The 12,600-nt window shown below is 41.8% G+C and overlaps 1 protein-coding gene across 1 annotated transcript in view; it reads left to right on the top strand.

Moving 5' to 3' along the window:
* The window catches only part of lrrk2 (leucine-rich repeat kinase 2), a 38,131-nt gene that overhangs the window by 11,398 nt on the left and 14,133 nt on the right, over positions 1 to 12,600 (top strand). Inside the window, exons 6-14 of the mRNA XM_050072144.1 lie at positions 449 to 583; positions 2,606 to 2,737; positions 4,026 to 4,145; positions 6,282 to 6,442; positions 6,528 to 6,607; positions 6,805 to 6,911; positions 8,005 to 8,134; positions 8,357 to 8,481; positions 9,845 to 9,972. Coding sequence (XP_049928101.1) covers positions 449 to 583; positions 2,606 to 2,737; positions 4,026 to 4,145; positions 6,282 to 6,442; positions 6,528 to 6,607; positions 6,805 to 6,911; positions 8,005 to 8,134; positions 8,357 to 8,481; positions 9,845 to 9,972 — 1,118 coding nt within the window. The remainder of the gene's footprint in view (positions 1 to 448; positions 584 to 2,605; positions 2,738 to 4,025; positions 4,146 to 6,281; positions 6,443 to 6,527; positions 6,608 to 6,804; positions 6,912 to 8,004; positions 8,135 to 8,356; positions 8,482 to 9,844; positions 9,973 to 12,600) is intronic.

The raw sequence follows: 12,600 nt of genomic DNA, 5'->3' as shown, positions 1-12,600 counted from the left end.
GTTATTTCGGCTAGCTGTTATCATCCGATACCCCAAACGAGTTTTGTTGATTAAAAAACTACACTGGACTTCTTGTCGGCATGAGGGTCAGTAAGTACTGTCTGTATTTTCATTCTAAAGTGGCCATTTCCTTTAAGGGGCTACCTCAAAGAAATTTTGTAGGGGGCGCTACTGAACAATTTTTTTTTCAAATAAATCATAAAATATCAAAATTTTCACCAGTTCAGACATGTGTGCAAAGTTTCATGCCTTTCCGAGCACCCTGCACCCCTGATTTATTTGCATGAATCCTTCAGTTTTAATCAAGCCTTTGTGACGGCCTGCAGTCAGATTACATTCAGCATGTGAGGTCGCTAATGTTTCTGCCTGTACGTACAATTAATCATTTTAGCTTTGCGTTAACATTTTTCTATAAGACCTGAATTCTCTTTGTCGTGTCTTTTTCCAGTGAGTGAAGACCACCTGGTGGAGTTTGTGGAGAACCAGGATCATGTTGTGGTTCTGGCAGCTCTGCAGAGGTTCCCTGACAGCCCTGAGCTGCTGCTGCAGGCCATGAAGGTGCTGCTCCCTCTGGCTCAGCCTGGTAAGACCTCTTCATACTCAGTCTATGAGGTGTAGGAGGGAGAGAAATAAACCAGAGTACCAATTTCACTGCTGAATCCTACAGAACATTGATCTGAGATTGGTTGATTATCAGTGCAGTCCAGATGTGCATGCACAGATGAAAGAGTTTAGTCTGAAGCTGAGTGGGCTGAGGGTGGATGAATGGACTCAGTGTAGTTCTCTTAACGTGGAGAGCTTCAGGAATGTGTGCTGTCCCTCGCTGGATTTAACGGTTGATGCGTTACACTACATCAGCCGGTTTCTTTATTTCACACAGTCTATTTCCAGCCTTGCCACCCGACCATGATGTCACTGCTACGCTTTTTAAACAGTCTGAAGTCAGAGCAGCTGTTTGTGTGACAGGAGAGCAGTGTGTGTTTAAAAGAGTCAAATCTTAAAGTTAATTCCCTCCATGGTGAGAAACACTGCTACGTACTGTTCCAATGCTCGAGATCGGTCTCGGTCTCAAGAAAACGTTTTGACTCAGTCTTGTCTGACAAAGGCGACTCTGGAGCACAGCTGGGGGTGTGATCACTGAACTGCCTGTGAAAAAAGAAGTGTTAAATAAAAATGATTTCAGCTCGTTAGTGTTTGTATTTGTTTCCTGGTAGAAAACAAAGGAAGAATTCCCACACATAAAGTTCCCCTCTGCAGTACCTGTTTCTCCTGGTTCACTGTTACACACACGCCATAATTCTAGTTTATTGATCAATGTATTGTTACCTGTCAGCTTTGATCTTCTCTGATAAACATACATGGCCTTTCCTAACAACAACATTGTATTTAGGATCAAATCTTCACCTCTCTGGTCTCTGTAACACTGCAGTTGTGTTTATTTTATAATGTAACAGGAACTGTTGTAAAACTGAGCAGCTCATAAACATCAGAGAGAAAAAGGAGAAGATGTGTACAAAAGTAAAAGACAAGAAATGTCACCAGTAAATCTCAGGGATAAGTTCTATACCCTTTTATGTTTTATTTATTTGTTAATTAATGAATGTGTTTGCTTATCAATTCATGCAATTATTTGAATGGCAGAAGGGTAATACACGCAACCAAAATTCAAGTCAACAGCACAAATCAAATCAAAGTGATACAAATACATATAAAGAACATAAAATGGGAGTAATTTGACTTTTCTCTGTGGTTACTGAATACATCGACAGCTCCTTTTTCCGCTGCAGAGAGGGAAGTTTGTCTCAAAGCTTGCTGCTGTGTTTACACTGTGATGTAGAGAGCTTCATTCAGCTGTGAAGGGGACTACAGACGCTTGGATCTGATAACCTAAAACTCTGTCTTGTTCAGATCATTTAATCACTTTCAGTATGTTTGTTATGTACTCTGAAAAAAAAGTGTAAATAATAAGTGTTCTGGTAATTCAGTCTAGCCTCTGTAGTACATCTGTATTAAAAGCTTGTCATGAGGCGGACTGCAGGCAAAGGCAAAACCCTTGTGACATAGCATCCAACATATCACACATCATCTCTGGAGACACCTGCTGAACAGAGGATGAAATAATACTTTTGTTTCAGGCGTTGATCTACATTAAATTCTTATTATCTGGGTGATTGCCGCATGAAAGCTGCAGCTGGACATGAAGAAGTGAAAAAGTGAACATGACAAAGTTTCAGTCACGAACATTTTCTCCACTTTAATCTGTGTTTTTCACAGATAAACGTTTCATCACAGTCACGGGGGGATTCCAGGAGACACCAGCTCCTCTCTGTCGTTTGTTAGGGACTTTTTTTTGTGTGCTGTTTTTCTTTTGTTTCCATGGCGACTTTGTTAACATCAGTTCTTTGTTGTTTAGGAATCTAGATGCAGTTGTGACTGTTAATCAGTGGCCACGTTTTATACAACTTTAGACTTGATTCTTTTTTTACATATCATGACACGTACACACATTTTTATTTACATCTGTAAAACATGAAGGTTCTAATTTAAACTGTAAAAAAGCAGAGATAGTTTGATCATTTTGAGTCAAACATCTTTTCTCTTCCAGTCAGTAACGTGGAGATGCTGATGTCAGGAGGTGCTCGCTGCTATAGCCTGATCATCGCCGCCATGGACGCCTTCCCCGAGGTGGAGGATCTGCAGGAGACGGCGTGCTGCCTCTTCAAGAGGTTTACATCAGGTCAGAGTTCAAAATGTCCACAGACTGAGACAGATTTTAAAGGTTCAGATCTTTTTATTTAAAAACATTTTATTTAAAAAAAAAATAATAATAATTTGAATTTTTGCAAGTTAGTGTGCGGCAGTTTTTCTCCACATTGAAAATCCTAAAATAAAGTTTGAAAAACAACAACCCTGTATTAGTTTATGTGTACGCTATGTTTATAATTTTTTTTCCAGCTTTACCTGTGAGTCAGACATTGATTTCTAACGAGGAACTGAAGCTCTGAAATCGCTCTCCTCAAAGCCAGACTCCACTGAGATAAACAGTGATTTAACATCACTGAACACAGGAGCTGCTGGTCACCTGCTGCCTCCATCCACCAAGTCACACATTAGCACAAACTAACTAACTGGTCGAGGCAGCAGTAAACCAGCAGCTCTTGTGTTCATGCACCTAGAATTACAGTTTTTGTCAGTGGAGTCTGGTTTGACGAGAGCAGAGATGGGAACTGGAGCTGTCTGACAGAAAGCTAAAGCGGTGAAAATACTCTCAATACAGCGTACACTTAAACTGATATTGATTTTTTTTTAGGTGGCTGAAATACATTTTGCTGTTGACCCTGTCCATAGCTCGGTTTCTGTGGTGGTACTCCAGCCTGCTTTTCTCAAACGAGGGTGGGCCGCCCGCCATCTCAGTAATACACTGACTCTGGGTGAAAACCTTAGACAGCCCCACTTTAAAAAAAATCAAAACTATCCCTTTACCGATGTTTTTTCTCATTTCATTTTTTAAAATTTAGTTTAATTTGTTGAAAAGTTTTGTCCATATGTCCACATTTAGTAGTTCCAGAGGTAACACCAGAGGACAAGTAAAAATACTTCCTCGTTGTTTGATAAATACTTTACGCTGTGCTACAACATTTTGGGGAGGACAGTATTTTGTTGGTGGCCAGTCTCTGTTTTTTGTTGTTTTAGTGTAATATACACGTCAGGTTCTTATTTTAAAATGTTAGAAATAAACGAGATCTTTAGGGGATAAAATTATTTTGTCGTTTATTTCACTGGAATTAATGTCAGATATGTTGCAGCCAACACTTAAAACATCTGTGAATGAATAACTAGAGTATCTCCTGTCTTGTTGACAGTCAGTGACGATAACACTGTTTGTTAAATCAATGAATCCTGATCGTTACAGCAGTGTTTGGATTGTCTTCATGCTGATAACAGAACGTGTTTGCCATCTGACACATTAAGATTTAGTCAATAGAGGCATCAGTTTAATGCGCTTGTTTTGTGTCGTCTCATAGAGAGCTACTACAACATCCTGGTACTGAACGGCGTCCAGAGGGTCGCAGTGAGAGCCTGTCAGACTTTCCCCGACAACGCCATGCTGCAAGCCGCCGCTCTCTCCTGCCTGGCAGACCTCAGTGAGGACACACACTCACTCACACACACTATATTTATCTCGTGTATTTATACTCACACAGAGTGTGTCAGTTAGTGGTGGAGACGACAGAACAATGCCTCGACCTCGACACACAGCAGCGTGAGACACAAGATGAATCTGATTAGTGTACAACAGCAGCACGTTCTCTGTGTGTTGTGACTGTGCTGATTGATTTCTCGAGTCCTCAGACGTGAACCACCAGCTTGTGTTTTCCAGGGTGCTAAATATGGACATGAATAGTGGACAGCTTCCAGGCTGTGTAATAGACGAGGAGCAGGAGGCTGTTTAATGCTCTTATTGTGGAGTTTGAGTCAGCGCTGTCAGACCTGTAGTAAATAATGACACTGCTGCTGCTGACAGCCACAGAGGACAGGAAGCTCAATAATAAACACTTTATGTGTAATCCGTTGTCTCTGACCTGAAACACTTGACTTGAATTCTGACGATTTAAAGGGACAGTTCACCCAAAATCAAAAATACATATTTTACTCTTCTCTGTAGAGCTGTTTATCAGTTGAGATAGTTTTGGTGTGAGTTGCAGAGTGTTGGAGATATCAGCTGTAGAGATGTCTGCCTTTTCTCCAATGTAATGAAACTCTACATTTATGTATGGGTGCTTTCGTGGCAACCAGCAGCAAATGTTTGTTCTTAAGTTTGCTTTGAAAGTCTGAGTATCTGAGAGGAAGGAAAACAGGCAGGTCCTTCGAAGGGTTAAGACCCTGTGTCCACCAAAGTGTTTTTTCCCAATTGAAAATGCCAGGCACTCCTCAGGAAACACCCAGCTGGGAGCATTGGAGAGCACTTTTGAGGGGCTGCGTTTTTTCAGGTGAGATGCTTTGGTTGCATCTGGTGGCCATGGTACGTAATATCTACGGAAGTAAACATGTCTGCACAAGATAGAGTACCTGCTCTGGATGAAGGGACGACTGAAGCTTTAGAGAGAGAGAACGGACCCACCAGTCTGTGTGGGCTCATGAGAGGAAACATAATATACAGGTCAGAGTCATGCATGGGTCCATTTTTGAAAAACTGCAGCTGCCCATACCTGTAAAGCTCAGTACATAACCGATCTGTTACCCGTCATTATGTCGAAGTCAAAGCTGCACCTGTTAACCCACTGAAACCTGACGTCACATTACTTTTCTTGTGCTGCTTTCAGACGCCTTTCTCAAATATATAAACTTTTGAACTCCGATCCGAGCAAATTGGTGCGATTTCAGTCAAAAGCATGGGGAAAAAGGCAATGAGCAACTTGGTGAGAAATGTCCCACAAATTCTAAATTAATATATTTAGAAAATTATTTTAAAAAATAGGGAAAAACTATATTTATAATCATTATTATTACATATTTAAAATTATGGTAAAGATAAAAATAATAATAAAAATAATAAATGAAAAAAGATAAATAAAATAATAAGATAATAAATAAAATAAAATAATAAAATAAAAAATATATATAAAATAAATAATAATTAAACAAAAATTATGGTAAAGAATTGTTATAATTTTTAAGCACTTTTTTTCCCAAGTCATTTCCTTGTTTGTTTGTTTCTTTTTTATAGTAAATTACTTTTTATTTTATTTTATTTTCTACTAATTTCTTGCAATATTTTGGGTCACTTCTTCTTTCGTTGCCTTCTTCCTATGTTTTTGAAAGAAATAAAGCCAACTTGCTCAGGTTTAAAGGGTTAATAAAAGTCCCACGACCCAACCTGCACCTGTGATTAAACCCCCCCCCTAGTTCTAGTAGAGAGAGGGCCGATATCTCCAACACTCTGCAACTCACACCAAAGCTAAACAGCCCAGTGCAGAGGGAAAATATGTATTGTTGATTTTGGAGTGAACTGTCCCTTTTAAGCTTTGTTAGCTATGATATGATCTCGTAATCATCAACACAAGCCGACAGACACAGTGAGTTTCATGCATCATCAGATCAACAACGAGCTCTCAGTAGAAAATAACACAGTTATTGTCTGCGTCTGTTCAGCAGTGTGGAGAAGACGAGCTGTATGAGTTTAAAAACACAGTTACTGTTGATAAGAACAGAGGAGCTCTGGTGATTCAATCACATGTCGTACAGTGCAGTAATTACACTGTAATGTGTCCGTCTGTCAGCCGCCACCATCGTGCAGAACAAAGCGGTGGCCGAGCAGGGCCTGGAGGAAGGAGAGGAGGAGGAGAACAGGGGGAGGGAGGAGGTGGAGGACATGGGCCTGGGCTGGATGGAGGCCTGCTGTACGGCCCTGGAGCTCCACGCTGAGGAGCCGGATGTTCAGGTCAGTCCAAAGTCCTGTTTACTATTTGACATAGAATCATTTTAAAATGTGTCTGATGAACCATGAATCACTGTTGCTGCCTCAGGAAGCTGCAAGCTGGGCCATCCATAACCTGTTACTGCACGGAGCTGGACTCAACCCTTCAGAGGAGGAGCAGGATGAGAGGTACACACTGTTTTCTACAGGTGTTTAAACTGAAAAGCACAAAAGACATGATCATTTATTTTTTTATTAGAGACAGGAAACACAGGACATAAGATTCAGAATGATTCAGTGTTGCACAGCGCTGTTTGGGAGAGATATAAGAATGTCTGATGTGAGAATGTGATGACGTTTGTTGGATGTTTTGTGGTTGTTTTCAGGACTCCTGTTCACAGACAGTTAATGGCGGCCATGCTGCTCCACTCCGCCTCTCCCAGTGTGTTTCAAGCTGCTACCAGTGCCATTGCCACACTCCTCACACACAACAGTGAGTCTGCAACAGGTCACTTTGTGTCATAGTAGTGTTTCAAATGACTGTGAAAACACTAAGTGTGAAGTGGAACTACAGTCCCAGCTGGATGAGGACATCTAACTGGACTACTGTCCTTGTCCCAGTATACAAGCACGGGAGGGGAATCCATTTATTGACCCAAGTATGTGCGACTCCTCTACGATAGGTGGAGATATGCCCCCTTTCAGCTTGTTAGTATTGGACCTTTTTCCTGTTGACCTATTACGTCACAGACCAAACAATGGACAAACAAGTTAGCTACGGTTAGCTAGCTGCTAACTGGTACCATGGTGGACAACTTTACAGCTCTGCACATTTGGTCCATCCAAAAAGTCACAGCTCTGGATGTAGATTTCTCCATGTTGTTACCGGCTTCTTCTTCTCTTACGTGTTTACAGGGATTTTAAAAGTCTGACACAATAAATCCATTTTCTCTGATGTCGTGGAAACTGACAGAGTGTGATGATATTTAAAGGGCCGATCACAATTAACTGAGAATGATCAGGTGAATCTGCAGCCCCACTGGGCTTTACACAGCTCTATGTTGACTTTCAGCTCATTGTTTAGCCGTCTGTCTACAACTTTACTGTTTTACTTCACAACACAACAGTGAGACTGCTCTCATAGTTTTGTTTTCTGCTGCAGCAGGCGGCTGCTTTCAGTGAAAAAGCTCTAAAACCCACTGAACAAAACAGAAGACAGACAGAGTTAGAGAGCAGCTGGCGAACAGCTAAAGAGACAGGTATTTTGCTCTGGAGTTGTAGGAGACCAAGATCAGACCTAAAAGAGACTGAATTTAGGGTTTGTGTTCACCAGGTGGTCAGAAACACGACTCCAAATGAACAATAATGTCGGTCTGTAACTGCTCGATGTGCAAATGAGCAACTGTTTGTTAACAAGTTCACTCTATTAATCTAAATGGTGATGATATGTCAGTGTTGTGTTCACAGCTTGTTTCCACTGTTGCCACACAATTCAATTATCCCAGATTTAACATCCCATGTTCAAATGTTTATAAAAACAGTTTTATTGGCTCGTACAGTGAACGTCAGCTCTGCTCTGTGTGCAGGTAAAATGCGTTCTCTGCTGCTGTCCAGCGGCCTCCACGTCAACCTAGTGGAGATGATGAAGAGACATTCGACGTCAGCTGAGGTTTCCATCAGCGCCTGCAAACTGCTCAAACTGCTCTTTCAGGGAAGGTGGGCCATCCTGTGATGTTCGTGTTGGTTTTAGAAATTCACATTAATGGTAAAATCAAAATGAAGTCAGCAAACAGACACAGAGAGCAGGAGAATGATGTTTTCACGTGTGTTTTCTGATGAATGGAAAATATCATTTAATGAACATCAGTTAAAAAGCAGTGACGTTCATATCTGATTTAGTGTTTAATGGGTTAAAAACCTGCCTCTGTGTATCTGCAGGACAGCCAGTCTGGATGAGTTGAACATGGCCATGAGTCAAATCCTCAGCACCATGAAGATTCACAACTTCCAGCCAGAGGTTCAGCTGGAGGCTCTGCAGGCCAGTCTGGTCTTCCTCTGCCCAGGTAACATATAATGCCCGTTAGTCATGACTTGGCTTACTTTGGTTTGGGCTGTCAGACCAGCACAGCAGGGATTTGCATTTCCATTAGCTCACTGCTTTGGATTATCATCAGTGAGCCTGTTTGCACATGGTGTTAACAAACAGCTGAGGTGATCTGATCACAACTGGACACCTCTGAGTCTGTCCGTTCAAAGCTGGCATCAGAGTCAGTCTCCACAAGTGTCTCGAGCACCCACTTGTTATTGGATCTTACTTTCCTGCTCGATATGCAAATTAACACGTACATCATTTTAGTCACACGGGAGACGACTGCTGCAGGAGTGTGAGCTTCACTCCACGCTGGCTACAGTTGATGAAAGTCTGCCCACACGCACAGTGATAGGACTAACTAATGACAACACACGGCTAACGTTACCTAACGGTTATCAACGGTTTCACTCAGAGTCGTTTCGGTGTCAATATGAGTTTGTTGGGACGCTTTAACAGCTGTTGCTGTGTCAGCTCATGCTAACCAGGCAGACATTAAACTGACGGCTTGCTGTGAGGAGAGCAGCTCCGGAGACTGTCTTTATATGCTGCATTCTGTGTAACAGCAGCAACAGAGAGTGTTTATCCAACGGAGTCAGAGAAGCAAGGACGTCAGCTTCAACACGGCCCAGGACACATTAGCGTAAACATGGCGGAAATAATGTGGCTGTATGCGTCCTAGACCACCTCCCATGTGGTCTGAGCGATAGCCTCTGAAGACGCATCAAGGACGCATTGGGTGCATTCACACCTGGACTTAAATATGTGATCCGATCACCCAGGACACATGTCAATATCAGGAGTAAGCAGGGCCGGTCTCAGCTCGTTTCCAGCTGGGGCAGGTGGCTTTTTGCCTAAAACGAGCTCTGATAAACTCACCATCCAGCGGTGAACATCATAGTTAGAAACGAAGAGTGAAGTTAGTTAGAAAGTGAAACATCCAGCAGTGAAAGATTTGTCAGAGACCAAAACAGAGCTAAAAGTGGAGTGAATACTGGACTCGGACTCAAGTCCAGAAGTCCAAATATATCCAAAAATATCTATGAATGCAGCTGTTATAACAGACATCAAAATGCAATCCAGGCGATTAGTGAACATTCTGGGGTCTGGAAGTTCCAGTGACTTCTCAGGAAGGTCAAGAATACAAAGCTGGTTCAGTGGAGCAGCTCGTTTAAATGTTTATCACATGTCACTGACGTTACAGTGGACTCTTCCTCTGCTCCTACAGCTACACTATAATTACATTAGTGACTGATAACAGAGCGGCTGTGTCTGTGTGTGTATGTTTGCTTGCTTCTTTGTCTTCACATGTTTTCTTGGTGTGCTTGAATTGCCAGACAGGAGTTTAAGGGAGCACGGCGTCTCGGTCGCAGATCCTGACATGGCCGACGTGTCGCTGAAGGTCCTGAAAAATCAGTGTGTGGTGGAAGGAGCTCACACACTCTACCTGGAAGTTCTCAACAGGGTATGAACACACTGACTTACCCCCAAAAATCTCTCTAATATGCTCCATTTTCTTACAGTCTCTTCACACTTTTGGTCCTTGCATGCTTTTAGAAAAAATCTGACCTGATATAGTTTAATAAAACTTGAGCAGCGCCAATGGGCAGATTGCTCGGCCTCCGGTGTTGCTGCTTGCAGCTTTCTCAAGAGCTGCTCATCTAAACATCGTCACACTTGACACTTGGCTTCGTTGGGTCCTCAGTGACATGGTTGCATCCCCTAGCAATGCTTGTGTAGACGCATCACTTGGGTGCAAAAACTCACAAACATTTCATGGCCTCAGTGAAATTATAGCCAGGCTATTGACTTTAAGGTTATTTTTTGAGGCTTTTTTGCCTTCAGTGACAGGATAGTTTTGAGGCGCGAGGGGGGTAGAGAGAGGGGCAGGGGAACCTACGGCTGCTGTGACAAGAACACCGGCTGCACGCCCACATGTAGTCCATTTTTACCTGCCTGTTACCTGATGTAATGTTTGCTTGTGTGGACCCCAGGAAGACTGTTGCTACCTTGGTAGTGAGGAATGGGGATCCAAATAAATAAATAAATAAATAAACAAACCAGTAAGGTACCGACCTGGTGCAGGACTCTGAGTTGGGTTACTTCTGAAAAAATGATCTGCTGATGTACAGACGTCTCTTTCATATGTCAGTCTGTGGGAAAAGTATGTCTTGGCCTCATGGTGTCACGTGACTGACCCAGATGTTGTGATTCAGCGTTTGGCTGCTCTGTCAAACGACTTCAGGGCCCAGCTCTGTTCCTGGGGGATCTACTGTGGCGAGGGACAGAGAGCGAGCTGTACCCAGCATGCAGTTTGGCTGTGTAATAGTTAATTGGGGTCTCCTGTCATTACACTACACAGTGTGTACTCCTACAGCTATCGAGAACATCGACAGACAGACAGACAGACAGACAGACAGACAGACAGACAGACAGACTCCTTCCTGTTTAGTTAGATGGCACAGATATCACAAAAACCATGAAGAAGACAGGAGGGTGGAGCTTGTAAACCGCCCTAATGGGATTTTGTTTAGCACATAAATAGCATCAGTGAACAGCTCCTCCGTCAGAACATATAGTTCTCATTCATTACAGAGATTAAACAACAGTTCATCCATTCATTGGTGAAATTATACAGTAGGTCGTTCTGCAGCTTGCACATCGGGAGGAGGGCTATAATTACATTTCCAAAAAGAATTTGCCAGTTGACTTACTGGTATGAAAGAGTGGTGAGCATGTTTTTTTTTGTTTGTACGCCCTCAGCCTGAGGGCAGGGTGGTAAACACTGACCAAAACACAGCTTCTGAAAAGAGGAGAACCAAGAAAAAAGGCGTCACATGTCAGGGGGAAGTCAAAAGACAATAATTAACCAAACTGGAACTTTTATCGGCCACGTAAAGAGTTTGATTACAGAATGTGTCGTTAAATTTACATTTACGCAGTGACTTACAGCATAAAACTTTTTCTTTTTGTTACGTCTTACATTTTTAATTCTTTCTACCTTCTTTATGTCACTGACAAAAAAAATCAGAGACCTCAATGGATGAATATAGAAAATCAAATGAAAAATAGTTCAATAGATAAAAGGAAAAAAAAGGAGTGAGTTCAGTGAAATGAATGAAATTAAATTAAGAGGTCAACTGGGAATGTAAAAAAATAAAGTAAATCACTAAACAGGCAACTTAAGTGAAGAAATAACTGTTGTAACGTTGCTCCAGTAACATGTATAAAGTAGAGGTTTACACTGGGCAGGTCTGAGTTCCTAAATGAACTACTAAACCACTTTGTTTCTCCTCTGGGACATCGTAATCCAGGGGAAAAAGAAAATCAGTGCACTTTTCAATAATTTACCTCGTCCTGTGGTTTATATTTGATATTTTAATTTTCAATGGCCCTCAACTACCTCAGTGGACTGGAGGGAACATTGTTGGAAAAACAGGGTTTTTTGGGGAGTTTATCCTTATCCGCTGTGAAGGTCCAAAGGACAGAGGGATGTCAAATGCTGTAAAGCCCTGTGAGGCAAAGTGTGATTTGTGATATTGAGCTTTATAAATAAAATTGATTGATTGATTGACATCTGAAGATATTATAAGATATTTTAAGACCCCACACCAGGAAAAATACAAATTTGACATTTTGGAGACGATGTGGCTCAATGGAAGCAAATCATTTTCATATATTTTGGGATTGTGAGCTGAGTTTGTACTGGAGGAACATCCACAAACAATTAAATGCTGTGTTTAAGACTCAGATATCCCTCAACTCAGAGACTCTTTATTACCTCTGCCAAGGAGGTTATGTTTTCGCCGGCGTTGGTCTGTTTGTCTGCAAAATAACTCAAAAAGTTCTAAACGGATTTTGATGAAATTTTAAGGAAAGGTTAATAATGGGACAAGGAACAGATGATAAAATTTTGGTGGTGATCAGTTGAAGCGAAGTGGATAAAATAATAAAATTGCGGTAAATCCGAGCTCCGAGGTCTGCGCTCTCCGAGTGCTTTTCTAGTTTGGTTGTGTTTTTGAGACAGAGGAGAGATATGAAGCTGCTGCAGGCCCTCTTAGCAGCAAGTAAGAAATCAATCTCTAGAAAATGA

Source organism: Epinephelus moara, chromosome 20 (assembly GCF_006386435.1).
Source record: "Epinephelus moara isolate mb chromosome 20, YSFRI_EMoa_1.0, whole genome shotgun sequence".
In the NCBI taxonomy this organism is placed as follows: domain Eukaryota; kingdom Metazoa; phylum Chordata; class Actinopteri; order Perciformes; family Serranidae; genus Epinephelus; species Epinephelus moara.
The sequence above is the reverse complement of the archived record's forward strand: the minus strand, read 5'-3'. Positions and strand labels throughout refer to the sequence as shown.